At 38.0% G+C, this 14438-nt stretch overlaps 1 protein-coding gene across 1 annotated transcript; it reads right to left on the bottom strand.

Moving 5' to 3' along the window:
• Positions 1–11571: 11571 nt before the first annotated feature.
• Positions 11572–12507, bottom strand: LOC102846110 (olfactory receptor 8S1-like). The gene has a single exon (XM_006888218.1). It carries the CDS (start codon positions 12505–12507, stop codon positions 11572–11574), a length of 936 nt encoding a protein of 311 aa, XP_006888280.1.
• Between the last annotated feature and the right edge of the window lie 1931 nt (positions 12508–14438).

Raw genomic sequence — 14438 nt, 5'->3', positions numbered from 1 at the left:
GCTCCATCAAATAAAGTCGAAGCTAAGGATCAGGAGAAGAAATTTGGACTATTGATATGAAGAATTTTCAAACTGAATTATGAAAATTAGTTGCTAGTATGGGATTCAATAAATATTTCCTGTATCCCAAAAGATAAATGTAAGGGAGATAATGTCACAAATGCCAAAGTCCTGTCATGTGTACCTGAAACATATGTCTTATTAATTGGTAATAATGTAATCACTGGTGATTATCCAAAATTTAATGTAAGTTGTTCTCATTGTAAAATTTCTAACTGTATTAGCTCTATTACCAAAGATGATTCCGTTGTTATTCTAAAGAATCCTCCTTTTGTTATGACACCGGTAAAGTTAAAGGATATTTGGTATGTTGATAAAAGCTTGCAAATTTTAAAAGAGTTATATAAGTTGTCATCTAGAACCAAAAGAGCTGTAGGTCTAATTATTGTAGGAATTGTTTCTCTTATCTCTATGATTGTTTCTGTCTCTACTTCTGCTGTAGCTTTGACTCAAGAAGTTCAAACTGCTAAGTTTGTAAATGGGTTAATGCATAATGTGACAAAAAATTGGGTAGAGCAAGAGAATGTGGATGAAGTTATGGAACAAAAATTAAATGCTTTATATGATACAGTGAATGTATTAGGAAACATGGTACAACAAATTAGAATGAAAGGAAGGTTAAGATGCCATGCGGCTTATGATTCTATTTGTGTTACTAAATTGAAATACAATAGCTCAGATAATGATTGGACAAAGGGAGTATCTCATTTAAAAGGAATTTGGATGTCTAATAATGATTCTCTTGATTTGTATGATCTGCACCAAAGAATTATAGAAATGCAGAATATCCCAGATGTAAATATTTCCCCGGCTAAACAAGCTAGTCAAATATTTCAAAATCTAAAAAACTGGTTTCCTTCAGTAACTTCGTTTAGAAATCTTCTTTTTACGATTGTTGCTCTTTGTATTGCTATCACAGGTATACTATGGGTCCTCCCTTGTGTTGGTCATATAATAGCCAAGCTTATAGAGAACTGCTGTGTAAAGTGCATAGAATTCAACTTAAGGCCCTCCCTGGACAAACGCAGGATGTGTAGCTAAAGACGGGCAAGGAATGAGTCTCGCTCATGATCCTAAAACAGGGAGTAGCATTGACTGCTATGATCCCAAAGACGGGCAACTTGAGTTTGAGGTCTCATATCCACCTAAGACAGGCAGCATCCCATATTTTATTATATTAAGAGGGAGGAACTGTCAGGGCCTGGCTAACCTGCAAAGCAGGATCAGCAACACATTGTAAAAACAGCAGGATGACTCATCTTGGCTTGACCATCCCTTCTACAGTAAACAACTCCAGGAAGCAGTATGTTAATGAAAAAGAGTGACCAAAGGTCTCAGACCCTAGGGAATGTTATTTATCAAAACTCTTTGCTTCTTAGAGCTCTCAATAAGACATGCTGTAAAACATCTTTGTATTGTGCTGAGGTCTGTGAGAGTTAATGTTTGACCTGATAGTCAACATCCTGGGTGGAAAGAGATAATGCGATGGCTACTACAGAGGTGCTCCTAAAACCTATATATGCTTTTGAAAAATAAAAGTTTTTCACTATTCATCATCAGCGAGTAGTCTCTCCACGTCTTCATTTCAACCTGGTGCCTCCTTTTGGTGGAATTCTCCCGACATATTGGGGCTGGATCCCCAATAGTATTGAAACTATGATTTTAACTGGGCTGAAGCATGGCTGAGATCATAAGATGGGGGAAAATACAGCAAGGTGTTCATATGGACATTATGAGTTGCACATAACAGCAACAACAAAATTAATAGATAAAAATTTCAGAATAAATAATGGAGACTGAATGAGAATTGATGACTTTGAATTGTTGGACAGAAGGAAAGATTGGGAGTTGGAATACAATACAACTAGAATTAAAATTTTTTGCCAATGTTGTTGTTATGTGGCATCGAGTCGCCTGCAACTCATAGCGGCCCTATGTACAATAGCCCTAAACACTGCTCTATACCTTGCCAATCTTATTGTCTCCAACATACCTAGCCTCATTACCCCAGTCACTGAATCAGTCCACTTCATTGAGGGTCTTCCTCTCCTGTGCTGTCCCTCCACCCTCCCAAACATGACATCCCTCTCCAAGGACTGATCTCGCCTTGCAACATGTCCAAAGTATGTCAGGCAAAGCTTCAGAATTCTTGCCTCCAAGGAGCAGCCTGGCTTCACCCTCTCTAGAATGAACTTGTTTGTTCTAGCAGTCCATGGTATATTCAATAATATTCTCCAGCACCACAGCTCAAAGGCATCAATTCGCCCTCTATCATCCCTAGTCAGTGTCCAGCTTTCTGATGCATAGCAAGTACTTGCAAAGGCCATGGCCTGTATCAGGCTCACCTTAGTCCCCAGACTGACATCGTTGCTCCTCAGTACCTTGGAGAGGTCTCTGACAGCAGACTTTCCCAGTGCAATTCATCATTTAATTTCCTGACTGCTGGTACAAAGAGTGTTCATTGTAGAGCCAAGCAAACTAAAGCTACTGATAATCTCAACCTCTTCACCACCCATCATGATGCTGCCAATTAGCCCAGTGGTGAGAATCCTTGTTCTCTTGATATTAAACTTCAATCCACATTGAAGGCTGCAGTCCTTGACCTTTTACAGCAAGTGCTTCGGGTCTTCCTCAGTTTCAGCAAGGAGGGTTGTGTCATCTGCATAACACAGATTGTTGATGAATCTACCTCCATTTCTGATGCCACAGTTTTTCTCACAGAGCCCAGCCTCTCTCATAATCTGTTCTGCATTTAGATTGAAAAGATATGGAGATAGGACACATCCTTGGCACACACCCTTCCCAATTTTGAAGCATGCAGTATTTCCTTGCTCTATTCTGATGACTGCCTCCTGGTCCAAGTCTAGTTTTTGCATAAAGACAATCAAATATTCTGGGATTCCTATTCTCAGAGTTAGCCACAGTTTATTGTGATCTACACAGTGAAATGCCTTTACATAGTCAATGAAACACAGATAGACATTCCTCTGGTACTCTCTGTTCAAGATCCACCAATAGAATCCTTAAATAATGCAATTTCAGGCTTGAATATTTTTTGGTATTTTAATGTTTTCTACAAACAATTGTCAATATATATTGTGTTTCACTCATCTACCTTGTGTTTTAGACAATCATTAGTATTTTTTTTCATGTACATTATGATTTTTAGGTTGTTGTTAAGTGCCATCAAGTTGATGCAACTCGTAGCAATCCTATGCAAAACACCTCTAAACGCTTCTCTATCTGGAACCAATCGCACTGCCTCCAAACACACTTACCCCATTAGCCCATTTACTATGTCAACCCATCTCATTCAAAGTCTCCCTCCCACTCCTGTGCTGTCCCTCCACCATTCCAAGCACAATGTCCTTCTCCAAGGACTGGTCCCTGCTGACAACATGCCCAAAGAATGTGAGACCGAGCTTTAAAGTTCTTTCCTCTAAGGAACAATTTGCTTTCACTTTCTCCAGGACAGGCATGTTTGTTCTCTGGGCAGTCAATGGTATGTTCAATGCTCTCTCCAGCACCACCACACAAAGGCATCAAGTCTTCGTCTGTCATCCTTAGTCATTGTCCAGCTCTCTGGTGCATAGCAAGTAGTTGCAAAGATCATGGCCTGGATAAAGTGCATCTTTGTCTCTAGACAGACATCATTGATCTTCAGCACTTTGGGGAGGTCCTTGATAGTGGATTTTCCTAATGCAGTTTTCCTTTTGAATTCTTCACTGCTGGTGCCAAGAGCATTGATTGTGGATCTGAAGAAGCTGAAAATGTTAACAACCTCAGTCTCGTCTCCATCTATCATGATACTGTCAATTGGCTCAGGGGTGAGAATCTTTGTCTTCTTGATGTTGAGCTACAATACATACTGAATACTACAGTCCTTGACCTTCTGCAGCAAATGCTCAGCTCTTCTTTAGCTTCTGTGAGCAAAGTGTGTCATCTGCATAACACAGGTTGTTGATGAGTCTTCCTCCATTCCTGATGCCACATTCCTCCTCACAAGTCCAGCTTCCTGAATCTGTTCTATATAAAGATTGAAAAAGTATGGAGATAGGGCACAGCCCTGACACACTCCTTTCCTAATTTTGAACCATGCAGTGTTTCCTTGCTCTATACTGACAACTGCTTTGTGGTCGACATTTAGGTTTTGGAAGAGCACAATCAGGTATTCTAGCATTCCCATTCTTCTAAAAGTTAGCTACAAATAGTTGTGATCCATACAGTTCAATGCCTTTTCACAGTCAACTAAAAACATCTAAATATTCCTCTGGTACTCTCTGCTTTCAGCCAAGATTCATCTGGCATTGGCTATGTTGTTCTGAGAGCTACAATCACTGGTAAACTCAGCTTACACTTCTGACAGTTTTCTGTTGATGTACTATTCCAATCATTTTTGCATAATCTTCAGCAGGATTTTTCTTATGTGTGATATTAGCGAATTGTTCGGTAATTTCCACACTCTGTTGGATCATTTGTTTTTGAAATGGCTATATATATTAATCTCTTCCAGTCAGTTGGCCAAGTAGTTGTCCTTCAGATTTCTTGGCACAACCAGGTGAGCACATCCAGAGTAGTATCTATTTGTTGAAATATGTCAGTTGGTATTCCATCAACTCCTTCAGAGCAGCTTAAACTTCCTCCTTCATCACTATTTTTTCTTGCTTATATGTTGTTCCATAAAATTCTCCTGTGTCAGCCAATTAGTTTTGGTACAATGACTCTGTTTATTTTCTCCATCTCCTTTTGATGCTTTCTGGATCCAATATTCTGCCCATTGTTATTGTCATTGTTATGTGTTATTGAGTCACTTGTGACTCCTAGTGACCCTATGTACAAGAGCCCTAAACTCTGCTCTATCTTCTGCCAAACTTATTGTCTCTAACATACCCCATTGCCCTAGTTACTGAACTGAACCATCTCATAGATGGTCTTCTTCTCATGCACTATTCCTCCACTCTCCCGAAGATGATGTCTCTCTCCAAGGACCAGTCCCTCCTTGTAACATATCCAAAGTATGTACACGAAGCTTCAGAATCCTTGCCTCTGAGGAGCAGCCCAGTTTCACCCCTTAATGGACAAACCTGTTTGTTCTCCTAGCAGTGCATGCTATATTCAACACACTTTTCCAGCATCACAGCTCAAAGGCATCAATTCTCTTTCTATCATCCCTAGTCATTGTCTGGCTCTCTGCCGCATAGCAAGCAATTTTGAAGACTATGGCCTGGATCAGGTGCACCTTAGTCTCCAGACTAACATCATTGATCTTCAGTAGACTGGAGAGGTCCCTGACAGGTGATTTTCCCAATACAATTCATCTCTTGATTTCCTGGCTGCTGATACCAAGAGTGTTGCGGAGCCAAGTAAACTAAAACTGTCAACAATCTAAATCTCTTCACCATCCATCATGATGCTGCCAATTGACCCAGTGGTGAGAATCTTTGTTTTCTTGATGTTGAGCTTCAATCCATATTGAAGATTGTAGTCCTTGACCTTCTACAGCAAACACTTCAGGTCCTCTTCAGTTTCAGCAAGCAGGGTTGTGTCATCCACATAACACAGGTTGTTGACGAATCTTCCTCCAATCCTGATGCCACATTCCTCCTCATACAGCCCAGTATCCCAGATGATCTGTTCTGCATACATATTGAAAAGGTATAGAGACAGAATATATCACTGGCGGACAGCTTTCCTGATCTTGAACCATGCAGTGTCTCCTGATGACTGCCTCTTGAAGTATTGGTTTAGCATAAGCACAATCAACTGTTCTGGGATCCCCATTCTTTTCAGTCAGCCACAGTTTGCTGTGATCCACACAGGCAAAAGCCTTTGTATAGTCAATGAAACACATATAGACATTCCTCTGGTATTCTCTGCTTTCAGCCAAGATCCATCTAACATTAGCTATAATAATATCCCTCATACCACGACTTCTTCTAAACCCAGCCTGCACATCTGGCAGTTCTCTTTTGGCATGTTGCTCCAGTCATTTTTGGATAATTTTCAGCAGAATCTTGCTTGCATGTAATATTAATGATATTGTTCTTTAATTTCTGCACTCTGTTGCATCACCTTTCTTTGGAATGGGAACAAATATCGATTTCTTCCAGCCAGTTGACCAGGTAGCTGTCCTCAAGATTTCTTGGCACAACTTTAGTGAGTGCATCCAGGGCAACATCTGTTTGTTGAAATATGTTAATTGGTATGCCCTCTATTCCTGGAGCCTTGGTTTTTACCAATTCTTTCAGAGAAACTTCTTCCTTCATCACCACAGGCTCTTGCCCATACATTGTTTCATAGAATTCTTCTGTGTCAGCCAATTCCTTCTAGTACAATGACGCTGTATACGCCTTCTATCTTCTTTTAATGCTTCTTGGATAATTTAACATTCTGCCCAAAGCATCCTTAAGTATTGTTATTCGTGGCTTGAATTTGTTTCTCAATTCCTCCAGCTTAAGAAATACTGAGTTTGGCCCTTTTGATTTTCTGACACATTTTTATTTTCTTTGCACATTTCATTATAATACCTTGCTTTGTCTTCCTGAGCTGCCCTTTGAAATTTTCTGTCCAGCTCCTTAATTTCTTGATTTGGTCTTTTAGCTTTGGCTTCTCAGCACGCTAATGCAATATTCAGTCTCATCTGACATTCATCTGGTCTTTTCTTCTTCCACCCATCAAATTGTATGATCCTATGATTATGCTCTCAATCCATTTTCCCTCCTGTACTTCCCCCCTCTCCCCACTGGATCCTCATTTACATTTTACTAGTTATCTATTTATAAAATAATGGTCTTACACAATATTTGTCCTCATGGGACTGAGTTAGTTCACTTAGCATAATGTTCTCCAGTTTCTCCCAAGTTAGTGATTTACAAAATCATTGTTCCTGCATGCTGTGTAATATTCCATCATGTGAATGTACCATAATTTCTCAATCTGTTCAACTATGGTTAGACATTGGAGCTGTTTCCATGTTCTTGTAGTGATGAATAGTGCTGCTATGAACATTGGTGTACAAGTCTCCATTTGTGCCTCAGTTCTCATTTTCTCTGGGTATATTTCAAGCAATGGAATGTCTGGGTCATATGGAATTTCTATGTTCAGCTTTCTGAGGAACTGCCAAACTGCCTTCCAGAGTCACTGTACCATTTTACAATTCATCAACAGTGGTAAGATTTCCTATTGTTCCACGTTCTCTCCAACATTTATTACTTGCCGTCCTGTTAAACTTTTTCACTGCTACTGGAGTAAGATGGTATCTCGTTGTGGTTTTTATTTGCATCTCTCTTATTGCCAGTGATTTTTAGCATTTCTTCACATGTCTATTGGCCATCTGAATATCTTCCTCTGTGAAATTTTTTTCCATGTCTTTTGCCCATTATGTAATAGTGTTATTAGTATTTTTCTGGTGGCGGCCCTGTAGAATTCTGTAAACTTTTGATATGAGACCCTTGTCTGAAATAGTATTGCCAAATGGTTTTTTTCCCTAGTCAGTAGGTTTTCCTTTCACTCTGTTGCAAAATGTTTTTAATGCACACAGGGATTTAATCTTTAGAAAGTCTCATTCATCCATTTTATTCTCTCCAGATTGTGCATTTCTGGATATATTTGGCAGTCTCTTTATACCATAGACTAGGCCTTCTAAGCTTGATCCCAGTTTGTCTCTGATGAACTTTATGGTTTTAGACTTTACTCCCAGCTCTTTGATCCACCTTGAGTTGATTTTTGTGTATGGAGTAAGATGTGGATCCACACAAATGCTAACTAAAAAATGGGTGCTTGGCACTCTCAAGCAATACTTGGTGGCAAAGATATGGCAGTGTGTGTGTATAAATATTACAAGGCCTTAGTTCCCAATATAACAGTTCTGTTTATCCTATAAGGTCATAGAGAATTGAAGTAAATTTATAATATCTTCCCCTCCTTAAGGGATAAATATTAATGACTACCCTCCCTTATTCCAAGTAAAGGAAGAACAAAGAAAATTACCTATAAATACAAGGATTTGGGAAAGGAGCAATAATTAACATATGGTTTTCTGCAAGTAAAATTATGATAATTAAAATTAGATTTTCTTAAAATTGAAAAACATTCACTAATGTTAACATCAACAACATAAGATTATTAACCTTTTGTTCTGAGTATAGTGAAAAGTTAATTGAAAAGAAATGACAAATATTTCATAGCATAGCATTCATACCATACTTTCACAATTTCTGTAAGTAGAGCAATAATTTATTATTTATATTGAGTAAGTGTTAAATGATTCACAATTTTGTTTTAAATACACAAAAATACTAATAAAATAACAAAAAAGAAGCAGTTTTTAAAAAATGTGTGCATGAAGACTTAAATAGAACCTGCACTTAAGCATTTTAAAATGATGGTTTTAAGTTGAAACATCTTTTGATCAATTTACTAATAAACTTACTAATTCCTTAGAAGATAAGAGAAAAATATCCCAAAATATTGACTGGTCACAATCTTCTTATTCTTTGTGAAATTCAGAAATATTGTTTATGATAGAACCAAGATGACAGTATTACTAAAGACAGTGATAAAGGTATTACTAAAGGAAAGGACGTTAGCAAAACTCTGTCTAGAAATTGGATATCTCAGAATCTAAGAAAGAAGCTCCAATGGAACACTGTTTAAATGCTTTACTGCTAAAAGGACAATAGTAAATTCACAAAGCATTCTGCAGGAGAAAGACATGAAAGTCTGCTAAATTAAAGATTGTTGTTGTTGTTGTTGTTATGTGCTGTCAAGTTGTTTGCGACTCATAGCGACCCTATGTACAACAGCCCTAAACCCTGCTCTATCCTGTGCCAATCGCACTGCCTCTGACACAGCCATCCCAATTACCCCAGTCATTGAATCAATCCATCTCATAGAGGGTCTTCCCCTCTTGTGCCATCCCTCCACCCTCCCAAGCATGATGTCCCTCTCCAAGGACCTGTCCCTCCCTGCAACATGTCCAAAGTATGTCAGACGAAGCCCCAGAATCCTTGTCTCCAAGAAGTTGCTTGGTTTAATCCTCTCCAGGATGAATCTGTTTGTTTTCTTGGCAGTCAATGGTACATTACATTAAAAAATATTACATACATCCTTGGAAACTCAACAGTGTAGTTCTACTGTATTCTTCATCATTGGTATGAGTCTATTAAATATTTGGCAATGGTTTTTAGTTTTGCTGTTGTTGTTTTGGTCACCTAAGGAAAAATTAAGACTTCTCCAAGGAAACTGTGTATCTTTGGGCCCTTAGGAAGGAATATGGACCTCAAAGATTGAGGAGGATTCACAAAGGGATGGCAGAGACCATGGAGAACATAATATTTTACAATTCAGCTCAGAACTTAGTTTGTATCTGCTCATTTTGCAAACATTCTCACGTATTCCTTTAATCCTAACTTCTACCTCTGAGTCTTAAGAGAGAGATCTGAATAAAATTTTAGTCTATTGACTATAGATACAGATAGTCACTGGTCAGGTCAGATTCACTAAGGTTCTACAATGCCTTAATATTTCTGTTTGTTTCACTCTTATTTTCCTGAGTATCATTCTTTCTATTATTGTGGTCCACATTAAACTGATCAATTAGTATAGTTAATGTCAATTATACTGTTGTTGGATGAGTGGCATCTACAGTGACCCTGTGAACAATAGATAGAACCTTGCCCAATTCTACACAATCCTCTAGGTGTCTGCCACGTTTAAGTTCATTGTTACAGTCACTATGTCACTCCATCTTGGTTTTGGTCTCCTTTTGCGCTGACCTTTCCCAACATAATGTCTTTTTACAGGGACAGCCCCAGTTTTACAACATGCCCATTGTATATAATACATTTCTTCACCCCACCTCTAAAGAGTATGCTTGCTGCACACCCTCTGAGACAGACTTATTTTGGCAGTCCACAGTATATTCAATAAACTTCACCAACACCACAGTTCTTTGTCCTATTCTTCAGTCTTCCTTACTCACTGTCCAATTTTCAGATGCATAGGAAGAAAATAAAATAAAAAAAGTCATTTGAATCAAGTGTACATTACTCTTTAAACTGATATCCTAGCTCTTTAGCATGTTGACAGCAGGTTTTCCAAATGCAACATGTTTCTTGACCACTGGTACCACTGGTAGAACTCATTGACAACTTCAGGCTTTTCTCCAGTTACCATGATTTTGCTTATTGGTCCAGTAGTGGGGATTTTTGCTTTCTTGATGTTGAGATGTAATCAATATTGTAGACTATGTTGTTGTTGTTGATTGCTGTCAAGTCGAACATGACTTACAGCTACCCTATGAATAAAAGACCTGAAGCCATTCTATAACCATCATCATTTATCAAAGTTCACAGAGTTTCCAGAGTCATGTTGTTTAGGAAGTGGATGCCACTCCTGCTTCCAAAACTATCTTAAACTGGGAGCTTCACCAAACACTGACCACCATAGGTCAGTTAATGGCATTTGACACACCAATGGCACAAGGTTCAGCATTACAGCAACCCCAGGTTACCTCACTGCAGCATATTGACAGAAGAATGCTGTACCACTGAGAAGAATGTTCCTCCAAAATATAGAAACAACCTACTTTGAAACAAGGGCTCTCCCCACGTTCTTGTTGACTCTAAGTAAGAGGCTTAAAAACAACCAATATAGTATGTTTTTAGTATGTTATATTATAGTCTTTTTTATTTCCCAGTAAATGATCCAATTCTTCTTCTAGTCCCAATGCCACATTCTCGTTCTTATCCAGCTTCTTGAATTACTTGCTCAGCATGCAGATTGAATAGGTATCGATAAACAATGCAACGCTAATACCTACTTTTCTGCTTTTAAACCTTGCAATGTTACCTTATTCTGTTCAGATAACTGCTTCTTTGTCTATATTTTTCATGAGCATAATTAAGTATTCAGAAATTCCCATTCTTTTCAATGTTAACCAGAGAGTTAAATGTCTTTGCATTGTATTGAGTGGATTTTCTGCACATTTTAGTTCATTGTTCACAATCTTATAACAACAAAAATATGAGAAGGCTACATTCATAATCTCATCCCTTCCTGCAACTATTTAAAAAATGCATTGTCCTATGCCCCTGTGAACTCATCATGTCCTTTTTTCTCAAAAGATTGAGACAATTTTATATTTAGAAAAATTTTATATTTATGTGCCTTTCCTTAGCTGCAAACAATTATAGTTTACAACAAATCCACAATTACACACACACACAAAGAATTCACAAATAAACACAAACACACAATGTATACTTTTAAACAGTTGTTGGTGAAAATATTTATAAAAAATTATTGTTTGGAAGGAATATAGAATCCATTCTTTTGCTACTGAGTAGAATTAAATTGAAATTATGCACTTTACCAAAGGTCTATGTTTCATTCATGAGTATTCTTAATAAATTTTGTTAATTTTTATTTGATAAGCAGTCAGGTTGTTCTCCATAATATCTTGCTACAATTGTTTTCTATCTAAATTTTCCATTATTTTCTCACTTTATCCTAACATTGAAAACATAAATAATTTTCTAGTGTCCTACTTACAGCCATCTTCACCTCCTTGTTCTTCAGGCTGTAGATGAGGGGATTTAGCATGGGAGTGATCACACCATACTGCACAGAGAAGATCAACTCAAGAGGCGAACCTGAGGTTGGCAAGAAATAGCGGAGAAATGCTGACCCATAGAAGAAGACCACTGCAGTGAGATGGGAGGAACAGGTGGAGAAAGCCTTGCTCCTGCCAGAGGAGGAGCTGATGTTAAGGATGGTGAAGATGATACAGACATAGGAAAAAAGAACAGAAAGTGACGTTGCAAGTCCATGTAGGATGAAAAAGCAGAACATAACAATTAAGTTACTGGAGATATCAGAGCAAGACAAAAGGAAGATAGACGGCAACTCACAGCTATAGTGTGGGATGATGTAGGCATGACAGAAGTCTATTTTCATTGCTAGAAGGACATTGATGAGTGCATCCAGAAATCCAATGATCCATGAGCCACACAGAAGCTGCACACACCTATGTTTAGTCATCATCTGTCCATAGAGCAGAGGGTGACAAATGGCAGCATAGCGATCATAGGCCATCACTGAAAGCAGACAGACTTCAGTACCTCCGGTAATAATCACAAAAAATATCTGAGTTAGACAGCCTTTAACTGAGATGGTTTTCTTCTGAGACTGCAGGTTCTCTAACATCTTTGGTACAGTGACTGAAGAGAAGCAGAGATCAACAAAAGAGAGGTGACTTAAGAAGAAATACATGGGTGTGTGGAGGTGAGAATCCATCCTGATCACCAGTATCATCATCAGGTTTCCCATCACAGTCAGGAGGTAAATCCCCAGGAAGAGCACAAAGAGCAGAGCCTGGGTCATGGGGTCAGCAGATAGTCCAAGGAGGACGAACTCAGTGATGGTGCTGTGGTTCCTCAAGGCCATTTACAAATGTTATCCCTAAAAATGATACAGGAAAACAAAGCACCTGACTTTCTACTATCCTCCAACCAATTTTTTAATTGCATTGATTTTCATTTAATATCGAACTCATCCAGAAAGTATGGATCAGGTTTTGTGGCAGTCACTTGAAACATAAAGATGGTGAATCTAGGATGATCTTATTTTTTAAATTATAGATCAAAAAGAAAACAAAAAACCAAACAAACAAGCAATTAAACAAAAAATGTGGTCATCTATAAGGAAGTTCTAATGTGATTTAAGACTGGTTAATATTGTGATCACATTGAACGTAGCTGAGCAAAATATTTTAAGGGTGAGGCATCTCAGTGGAATCAAAGAATAGAAATCCATTTAAATGGAGGCAAAAGTCTAGTTGCTGGTACAAGAATGAGAAATTGCAGGGCATATTTGATAAATTGGGAATATTTATTAGCAATTTGAGGGAAAATCATGTGAATAAAAAAAAATGCTCTTTTCATCTTCCCCAGCTGAAAGACAATATGGTATTTTACACTGGAGTGTTCCTTCCTTTAAAAAGACTATCTAATTAATTAACCTGATAAGTGAAATTTAGTTTATTAAAATCCACTAGCAACCTTGAAGGAGAAAGATAAGGCACTGTGTTCCTTTTATGATTTATATCCTCTGAAACAGAATGGAATGTTGTCATCAGTCAGAACAGATTAGCTGGCAATGGGATTTTGAAAATACTTCAATATTACTCAAAGCAATGTCCCTCGGAAAGAAAGGGCAAACAGACGCAATAGAGGACAAGGGAAGGAGAGCAAAGAACTCAGTAGTCCTTAAACACTTTCCAGAATGACTTTTAACCTTGTAAAGGCCACAAGTTAAGTCAAGAAGAGAGAATTGCAGGTAGTATTATGCCAGTGTAGTGTTGACTTAATCACCTACTCACACAGTATGAAAGAGGGAAAAGTGGCATTCAGTTGCAGAAACCTTATTGTCTTGAACATTAATCAAAGCTTTTCAAAGTCAATGTTGTAGAGTTAGACCAACCCACACCAGCCCATCCAGAGAGTTTCCAACGCTATTAGCATGCCAGATGATTCCCCATTGTTCACAAGTGAAGCTGCTGGTAGATTGGCACTACAAGCAAGGTACGATCATTAGGTTAGTCATGCAACTCCCTAAAACTATTCAACCAGGACTGCCTTGATAGTTGTAAGGACACCTACCTTGTTAATGAACCAACATCAGTAGCTGTTTTGGCTCCAGAAAGATATTTTTAAGTAAATATTTTTAATGTAAGATCCTGTTTTAAAAAGATGAATTAAACTTCCACTCAAGTATATTTAAATTATCCAGATATCTGCATTCACCCTGGGATCTTCATCCTCAGACAGTTTTCTCACTGTTCAAGGATTAGACTCTTCCTTGTCTTTTGACATTGGTGATTTTTCCCCCCTCCTGAATTTTCAGATCTGAATTGTAATAGGCTCTGCTTAGTTTAATACAGAATATTAACCATCAGTTCCAGCTGTGATTTGTTTGCCAGAATTACACATTTTGGTTACCTGTAGGAGTTTCATGGTAACGAAGTCTATTTCCTGGTCCTAGACATATCTGCTTCTGCCCTACTTTCAATGAAGTATCTCAAATGACATTGTAAGATACTGTTTTAGTCAACTCTTCCATCCATTACCACATTCCTATTCCCTTCTCATAACCAAAATGTATGTTTTCTACCTCATGCCCAATGTTGCACTAGAGTCTTATACTTGATTCAATTACTAAGAGTAAAAATTGGAATGTATTTTTGTACCTGGCTTTATGATTATGATTATAAAGTCCACTGATAATTAACTGTTCTCTTAGATTCTTCCTTACTGATATCATTATCCAGGCTTCCTTTCATTTGTTTCTTTGTTTATTTCATTAGCTCTTTTTGTCCC

This window comes from Elephantulus edwardii, unplaced genomic scaffold (assembly GCF_000299155.1).
Source record: "Elephantulus edwardii isolate Elephantulus edwardi_28Jun2011 unplaced genomic scaffold, EleEdw1.0 scaffold00065, whole genome shotgun sequence".
Lineage (NCBI taxonomy): Eukaryota > Metazoa > Chordata > Mammalia > Macroscelidea > Macroscelididae > Elephantulus > Elephantulus edwardii.
This window is presented reverse-complemented; position numbering and strand designations above follow the sequence as displayed.

Coding starts and splice junctions, on each gene's coding strand:
- LOC102846110 (XM_006888218.1), bottom strand. CDS start 12,507: ATGGCCTTGAGGAACCACAGCACCATCACTGAGTTCGTCCTCCTTGGA.